The sequence below is a fragment of the Lactuca virosa genome, chromosome 7 (genome assembly GCF_052849685.1).
Source record: "Lactuca virosa cultivar CGN04683 chromosome 7, Lactuca_virosa_CGN04683_v6, whole genome shotgun sequence".
NCBI lineage: Eukaryota > Viridiplantae > Streptophyta > Magnoliopsida > Asterales > Asteraceae > Lactuca > Lactuca virosa.
In genome coordinates, this window is record NC_136432.1 from 112,989,857 (window position 1) to 112,999,132 (window position 9,276).

General features: G+C 32.5%; 1 protein-coding gene across 1 annotated transcript; it reads left to right on the forward strand.

The window, feature by feature from the left end:
• The first annotated feature begins 3,092 nt into the window (after positions 1-3,092).
• On the forward strand, positions 3,093-7,321 carry LOC145124037 (VIN3-like protein 2). The gene is made up of 4 exons (XM_079059252.1): positions 3,093-3,363; positions 4,823-5,516; positions 5,694-5,989; positions 6,240-7,321. The coding sequence occupies exons 1-4, from the start codon at positions 3,321-3,323 to the stop codon at positions 7,145-7,147; spliced, it is 1,941 nt and encodes a 646-aa protein (XP_078915378.1). The 5' UTR covers positions 3,093-3,320; the 3' UTR covers positions 7,148-7,321.
• Positions 7,322-9,276: the final 1,955 nt, after the last annotated feature.

Below are 9,276 nucleotides of genomic sequence, written 5' to 3' on the forward strand. Positions count from 1 at the left end.
AACTTCAGATTCGGAGGCTAACTTTTAAGAATTTGAAGGTATAGTGCTAGTCTTTCGCCTTTAACTTCATAGAATCTATTAAAGCGGTTAGTTATTAATAACGAATCGACATGTACCTGAAGGTCCTTGATCTGAAGATCCTTAGCCAGTTTTAGTCACATGATCAGTGCTTCATATTCTGCTTTATTGTTAGTTTCATTGAAATCATAACTAATTTTTTGGGGTAGGATGTCCCCATGTGGCGATTTTAGTATGATCCCAAGGCCTACTCCTCTAAAGTTGGATGCTCTATCTGTAAAGATTATCCACTCCCCTATGTTTTCTTCTTCTAGAAGTCATTAGAGTTCTAACTCTACCTCAGGTTGTAGATCATCAATAAAATTAGCCACAAAATATGCTAACGCGTGTGACTTTATTGAGGATCTTGGCTCATCTTCGATGTTATATGTGATGAGATTCACTAACCACTTAGTCATTTTGCCTAACATTTCTAGTTTTCTCATGACATTCTTAATAAGATAGTGAGTTTTGACATGTATGGTATGTGTTTCAAAATAATGTCTTAATTTGGTAGAAGTTGTAACTAGTGCAAGTTTTAGTTTTTCAAGGAGAAAGTACTTGGTTTCAGGATCGAAGAGACTTTTACTTACATAGTAAATAGGTTTTTGTTCACCATCAAGATCCTTGGCCAGAACATCACTTACAGCATCTGAAGATACTAAAAGATGTAGGAAGAGTGGTTCCCCATTCGAAGATCCTTGTCTAGGACTCGCTTCTATTCCCCTCTTGGTGACCATGTAACCAAGGAACTTGTCTGCCTTCATTCCAAAGTGATATTTGGATGAGTTCAGCTCCATGTTGTATTCATCTAATATATTGAAGGCTTCTTCAAGATCTCCAAGGTGATCTTCATCTCTTTTGGATTTGACCACCATGTCATCAATGCAGACTTCCATGGTGTCCCCCAGTTTATCCTTAAGCATCCGATTCACTAGTGTTTGGTATGTTGCACCTGCATTTTTAAGACCAAATGGCATAACAATGTAACAATATATACCTATGGGAGTTATGAAGGCAGTGTCATCTTGATCAGATGGTTCCATTTGAATTTGTTGGAACCCTTCTGAGGCATCCATGAATGTTAATAGTTCATGGTCTGTCGTAACATCTATCATATAATATATTTGAGGCAAAGGGAAAGGATCCTTAGGGCAAGACTTGTTAATATCCTTATATTCCACACAACTCTCCATTTACCGTTCTTCTTCTACACTACGACCACATTGGCTAGCCACCTTAGGAACATGATTTCCTTGATCATCCCTATTTTGAGAAGTTTTTTCACTTCCTCTTGAATATATATATATATATATATATATATATATATATATATATATATATATATATATATATATATATATATATATAGGGCTAGGTTATAATGTGGATGGACAATTATTGTGTGGACGTGTGGACAGTGCTATTCTATGAGAATTACTAAGAGAATAAGTTGTTTAGTAATGCGAATACGTTCAACCTTACAAAAATATCGTCATTTTCATGCATTCTCACAAATTCTTATTCATTTTTGTTCTCACACATTGTTTTTCACTCATTTTCATTCTCACAGAATACGACTCAATAAAACATTCTGACAGAATGAGAATAATAATAAAAAGTATATAATAACCTTATAGACGATTTAATTAGTAAGAATGTGTGATAATGACAATAGTTATGTAAGATTGAACGTATTCATATTATCAAACAATATATTTTCTTTGTCATTCTCACAGAATAATACTATCCACACGTCCGCACAATAGATATCAATCCACATTTGAACTTAGCTCTCTCTCTCTCTCACACACACTCTCTCTCTCTTTCTCTTTCTCTCTCTTTCTCTCTCTCTCTCTCTCTCTCTCTCTCTCTCTCTATATATATATATATATATATATATATATATATATATATATATATATATATATATATATATATATATATATATATATATATTATGTGTGTGTAAAGCTTGGGGGTTCTAGGGGGTGGTCGAGCACAATATGGCTCTAAAGTGAAGGTGGGGCTTGGTGGTGTTGGGGCTCAAGTGAAGGTAAGCCGTATAGCCTAATATATGGCAAATAAGTCTGTTTGTTTGGATAACCGGAACAAGAATGACTCCTTGAGTCCTTGCCTCCTTGCAGGGCCGGTCTAAAGATATAATAGACCCATGGCGAAAAGAAAAAATAGACCCCTCAAAGTCTTAAATATAATAAAAAATAAACACACCGTTATAAAATGCACTATTACTATTAAAAAAATACAAATACGACCACACAACATTACAAAAACAACCAATTTAAAGTAAAATATTTCTTCTATCATTTTTTAGACAAGTTATTTTATCTCTGGATTGCAAATATCATATACTCTTTGAATTTTGGGCCAGTTAGAGACATTAACACTGGACGATGGTCCGGTTTGTCCACCGCATGGGTGGGGCCTACCTCCTTGGTAGTTGGTCGTTCCTTTAAAGATTTAACCTTTGGGCTTTGGATCTATTAAAAAGCAACAATCGGGAAAATCAAAGATTACATTTCTAGTATTTATATGGGATGAGTCATGAGTTATAAACGTAACCATGTTCATACCAAACCTTTTTAATAAATGGGTTAATGAATATCGGTGGTTGTAAACGAATAAAATATTATTCAAACTCTTATAATACTTGCGGGGTTTGATTTAAATACTTGCGGGGTTTCATTTGGATGAAGCATAAGGTTAAATTTTGAAAATTATAATTGGATATTTTTGATGTATTTGTCCTTTTAACATTTTGTAATTTTTAATTTGGCTTAAAATAGTTTTTAAGAAAACCCCAACTTAAAAGTTCCCATTCCCATTAAATCTTATGGTCTTAAAAATTTATCATAGTCTATTTATTCTTCGTTTTTCCCACTTGTGGCTTAAATTTTGGTTGTAAATAAAGTAAAATTCAACGAATAAATGGACTCGATTAAAACAACGCATTATGTAGGCGATGACATGCAGCCGCTTTTAACCCCCAACCCAACAAACACTCGCATCGGGTCCTATTCTATATACTAAATAGCATACCTTGAGGCTTGAGGACCCATTTCGTGGATTCCTTCCTACTTGCAAGCGCAATTTCCATTTACGCCCTCTCTTTCTTCTTCATATTTCTCTCTCCTAATCTCTCTTTCCCCAGCTTTATCTGCGTACGTATTCTGTTACTGCTGCAAACCTCATAAAAACTGCTCGATTTGTTTTAGTAATGTGGTGATGGGTTCCTGTTTTTGATGAACATCACTACCCCCATCATGGATTCTTGCTCTTTTGAAGGTAATCAATCAATATCTCAATCAATCATTCGGTTTTTCGAACTTTATTTCATCTTTTCCTTTGTGGGGTTTTCGATTCTTTAACTTATTTTTCTGAGGTTTGATTGTTTTTGAACAATTACTTGTTATGTGTATCATCCACCCACGGAAAAAATTGGTTTTTTGTAGACGATTTGGTGAAGAAGTTCCACCGTTTTAATCGGATCTACGTTTGATTTAGTAATACTGCATGTTTGTTTTCTATGTCCTCGTGAATCACATCATCTGCCAGCTAATATTTCACAGAAATTTTTGGTCCTCTTCTGATTAATTTGACCCCTCTCTGATCTCTCTGTCCTTCTCACTTTCTTCCATTGTTGTACGGAATAATTTACTTTCAATCAACAGATTCAATTTTATCAATGAAAGTCGAGGTAACAAGGTGTCGCAACTCTTTCTTTTCTACAAAATTTTCATCAATTAATGATCGATAGATATGAATATATGTGTGTGTGTGAGTGTGTTTATATACAATATAATATATGTATATTTTAGATTCGTGTTTAATTCTCAGGGATGAGTGGTTATGATTGTATTCTTGATCTTGGGTGATAAGGTTAATTAAATCTACAAGGTGATTGGATGAGTGTTTTTTATAGAAGTGATTAGGATTATGATTTTCTGAACGATTTTAAAGTCAAAATCATCAGATTTGGGGAAGCTGTAATAAATTGATTCTGTGATGAATATAAAATTACTAGCATATTCCTATCTTTAATCAACTATTGGATTCTATTATCAAAACCCACATCCATTCATTTATTTTAATGTTAGATTGACGGTTTGTAGAACATGATTTGTGTTGACTTATTGACCAGTTATATGGCTCTATATAACTTTGTAGTTTTTTACAAATTTTCCTCATTGTATCAAACATTCATAATCGTGTCAAGAGTTTTGATTAATCGATCTAGTGTTCTCTTTGACAACATTTTATACAAGTGGAACTCTAAAAGTAATAAAAAGTAAATTTTCCAAACACCCCACTTCGTTTTCCATTTTTTATGGGTATTCAAAGTCAAAAAACAAAAATAAAAAATAATTTTTTAAAACAAAATTACGATTATACACAACACTGTTTCTTTCCGATAGTACAAAGCATGGTTAGGCTGTCTTTATCAGTTTTAAGTCAACCATTTTTCTTTATGTTTTGATGCAACCTTCTTTATTATATGTATTAATACGTATTAATATATTATATACATGCAATGAATATCACAACTGGCATTGACATAATAATTGATATATCATCATTTTTAATGTAATTCTTACCTAAAAAAAGTTTATCATTGTGGTTTCCTCAGACTATGACATAAAGCACCCAAAATAATTTCACATGCCAGTCTTTTTTTAATAAAAACCCTTCATTTTTAGTCAACTTTACAATGTTGTTGAATCTTGATTCTTTGATTTCTTTTCAGGGTTTGTTCTTGATCCATCAAAGTGCAATAAATTAAGCATGGAAGAAAAAAGAGAAATTGTATATGAAGTATCCGAATGGTCCCACGGAGCACCCGAGCTCCTACAATCTTGGAGCCGTCAAGAAATTCTCCAAATCCTATGTGCAGAAATGGGAAAAGAACGAAAGTACACAGGTCTCACAAAGTTGAAAATCATAGAACACCTTCTAAAAATAGTATCTGAAAAGAGATCAATAGATGAAGAACATGAAACCACAATGAATCTTGAATCATCTGAAAATGGTGGAAGTCATCAAAGGGCTACAAAAAGACATAGGAAATCGGAACACCCGAATTGTTTGATTTCAACCAACAATCATAATTCTTTAATTGATGTTGTTGATTTGGATTTGGTTGATGATAATGTGGAGTTTTGCAAGAATTCTGCTTGTAGGGCTAAGTTAGGTCAAAATGGGGGGTTTTGTAAGAGGTGTTCTTGTTGTATTTGTCGTGAATTTGATGATAATAAGGATCCGAGTTTGTGGTTGATTTGTAGCTCGGATCCTCCGTTTCTCGGGAGTTCTTGTGGGATGTCGTGTCATCTTGAATGTGCTTTGAGACATGAGAAATCTGGGATTCCAAAAGATGGGGTGAATCGAGGACTTGATGGGAATTTCTCTTGTGTTTCTTGTGGTAAAGTGAATGATTTACTTGGGTAAGTTTCTTTCCTTGTTTTCTTGTGCCTTTTTTGGAAATTATAATTGTTTTAGAACAAATTTTTGAATGTAGTTACGAAATTATAAATAAGGTGAAAGTATATTGCTATAATTGGATAGATTTTTAGTTTGTATCATGATTTGGGTTATATTTGTACTTTTTTGTGTACATATAGATGTTGGAGAAAACAAATGATGATAGCAAGGGACACTAGGCGGGTTGATATCTTGTGTTACCGTGTTTCCTTAACTCAAAAACTCTTGGCCGGGACCCACCGCTACAAAAAACTTAATGAAATTGTAAATGAAATTATGGAGAAGCTAGAAGCAGATGTGGGCCCGTTGACTGGTTTGCCAGTCAAACGGGCCAGAGGAATAGTCAACAGACTTTCCTTGGGACAAGAGATTCAAAAGTTATGTGCTTTTGCAGTCGAATCTGTAGATTCGGTTTTATCCGGCGTGATATTTAATGGTATGCCTTTTCTTTAAATCTTTTTAGTTTGGGTTAAATGCAATAAATAGTAAAAGAGTTATCAATTTATTTATTATAGCATTCTATTTTAATTTCTTTCTTATTACATGTTGAACTTTTAAATATCCATTTACAATGCTTTAAGAACAAGAAACAAAAGTAAGATGCTATAATAAACAAACCAATGAATGTACATTGCTATTTTAACCTAACACACAAAATCTAAAAACTTATGATGATTATTATACAGATTCCAGCATCTTGACACCAATTATAAGATTCGAAAACATCTCCCCAACATCAGTTTCCATAATTTTAGGTTCCCAAGATCAATCTTTCATCAATAATTTCAAAACACATCGATACATAATGTGGCACCGAAAAACCCTAGATTCAGAATACCCTTTAAAACCCACATGCACATTATTTACACAAACTACCACCAAATTCCTTCTCTCAAATCTAACTCCATCCACTCAATACATTCTAAAAGTCGTTCATTTCGAAAGCACACGCGAATTGGGCACCTCTGAAATCGAATTTCAAACAGCCGAAGATGAAAAAACTCACACAAATCAAAGTCCACCGACGAATTCCAGCAGCCTTTCGAATCCTTCATCTGTTGAAGATGAAAACAACACCATTGTTGCTTATAAAAAGAGCGAAAAGCAGAAAGAGAAAGAGGTCGTGATTGATACTGATATAAACATCATCAAGAACTGTAAAGATTTTGACCCTTTTGTCCCTACTACTTCCGCTAAATTACCCATTACGCCCTCGAAGAAAGAAACCCTAAAAGCATCAGAGAAGGTTAATAATCTTGACGATGAATCTGAGGAGGAAAAACAGCAGCAAGATGGTAGTTCTTCGAAGAAGATAAATGGGGAAGAAGGAGATGATCGGGATTTTGGGTATTATGTGAAGGTGATAAGATGGTTGGAATGTGAAGGGCATATAGATACGGGATTTAGGAAGAAATTTCTTACGTGGTATAGTTTAAGAGCGAGTAAACAGGAGGTTAGAATCGTCAAAGTGTTTGTGGATACTTTAATGGAGGATCCATCGTCACTTGCAGGACAGCTTGTGGATACTTTTTCTGATGTGATTACAGGGAAGAGGTGTTCTTCATCTGGGCTTTGCTTAAAGCTTTTCCACTGAATTGAAAAGGTCTAATCTGGATTATTCATAAAGGATTAAACGGTAACTATTTAAGTTATTGATTTAGACTAAAATCATTCAAATTCGATATTGTTATTGTTGGCTAATCTTTATTGATATTTATGGATGCGAGTTTGTAAATACGTATAATAATTATATACATGAATTTGTGAATGTGGTCTATAGCTTCTTCAATTAAAGGCCAAATATATAAAAACTATTTTATTTTGATTATCTTTTTGTAGTTTAACTTGTATTTTAGTTTTGTTGATCAAAGTTGGGTTAATGATATAAAACCCTTAATTTTCAGGTTTAGGTTTATATCGGTTTTACCAAAGGTTGAAGCTTATGTCCGTTTTTGTCCTCATATTTTCTAAAAAATGTTCAGATTTATTTATTTATTTAATTTTTATTATTATTTTTACCGATTATAATAGGTTTTTCGGGTTATAATTTTATTAACTTCGCAAAAAACCCTAAAGTTTATAGTTTTTTTACCTTTAAGTTTATAATTTTTTTACGCTTTTACGTTAAGTATTTTTTTCATATTATATGTATTTATGCAGAAAAATCGTATTTATATACGGAAAAAATGTTTAATTAAATATTGTATTTAAGTTCTTTTTAAATGTTATTTATTTATATATATGATTTTTTTGCTTGATTATACTGTTTAATTGTAAAAACAAAACAAAAAAACAAATTAATATGCTCTTAAAACTATATATATATATATATATATATATATATATATATATGTTTTTTTAGAAGTATAAATATATTTTAAAAAAATATTCATATGTATTTTAGAAGTAAAAATACTTACTTTTACGTTTTCTTTAAGTATATACATCATCTTTTTAGAAGTGTAAAAACACACACACACACATATATATATATATATATATATATATATATATATATATATATATATATCAAGGTTGTAGAAATCGCTCGACGGTAGCTCGGCGGTGGACTGAGGTCAAGGGATTAATCGGCTAGGTGGAGATTAATCGAGGGATTAATCGGAGACCATTAATTATTAAAAATTTAATAAATAAAACATTAATCCTAAGAATATAACATTATATCTATTAAAAAGTTACGAAAAATTAATAAATATAACATTATAACATGATACTATGATTACAAAAACCCTTTTGATCCCTAATACATCAGATCTAAATAACCAACAATTGCATTTGGATCCAAGTCTGCATAAAATGGGGAGAAAAAAGTGTTATGAACAATGGGTTACAATAGCATCGGGAAGAGATGTGGACCTGCAACCTGTTGTCTACTGCATTTAGAACTTTGTGAATGTTGAGGGAAATTCAATAGCAAGAGGCTATGGATATGTAGGAATTCCATGATCGATGATTCCATCCTGATTATTGCTATATAACACACAAGAGGCGGCGACTGTTGTAGAAGCTTCAGAAGGCGAAGACTGGTTTATCTTCGAGGATGACGACTGACGGACTGCGATGACGTGAATGGAAGAAAAAGACGGTGTCAGAGGAGGGACAGATGGCATCGAAGAAAAAGATGGCGTCGTTTTAGAAGCTTCAGTTCATGCTTTCTTTCGTTCCTTCAGACTATAAAGAGAATTTCAAAAAAGAAAAGAAATGAATGCGATGGAGTGAGAAGAACCCTAGCAGCAATTCTAACAATTTGAAACTTTTACCCTTAAAGTTTTTTTTTTTTTTTTTTTTTTTTTTTTTTTTTTTTTTTTTTTTTTTACCAATTAGGGCGCCTATGCCCGCCTAGACCCGATAATCTCCGTCTTTGACCGATTTTGACCACGTCCGATAATAGGGTCCGATTAGCTATAAACGTCCACGGTGGAGGACCGCCAAGCGCCTAGGCGCCGATTAATCGGCCGCCTAGGCCGATATTTGCAACACTGATATATATATATATATATATATATATATATATATATATATATATATATATATATATATATATATATATATATATATATATATATATATATATATATATATAGGGAAAGGTTATTTGGAAAACAAAAAAACCTTAAAAATCATAAAAATGCATAAAAAAATACCTAGATATCACAAAACTTTTTTTTGACATTTTTTATGAAAAAATCGCAGGTTTTTAAA

Excerpts from the sequence above, each read along its gene's own strand:
- LOC145124037 (XM_079059252.1), top strand. The coding sequence starts at position 3,321 with ATGAACATCACTACCCCCATCATGGATTCTTGCTCTTTTGAAG. Across the intron at positions 3,364-4,822 it reads GGATTCTTGCTCTTTTGAAG|GGTTTGTTCTTGATCCATCA; the intron begins GTAATCAATCAA and ends ATTTCTTTTCAG. Across the intron at positions 5,517-5,693 it reads AAAGTGAATGATTTACTTGG|ATGTTGGAGAAAACAAATGA; the intron begins GTAAGTTTCTTT and ends GTGTACATATAG.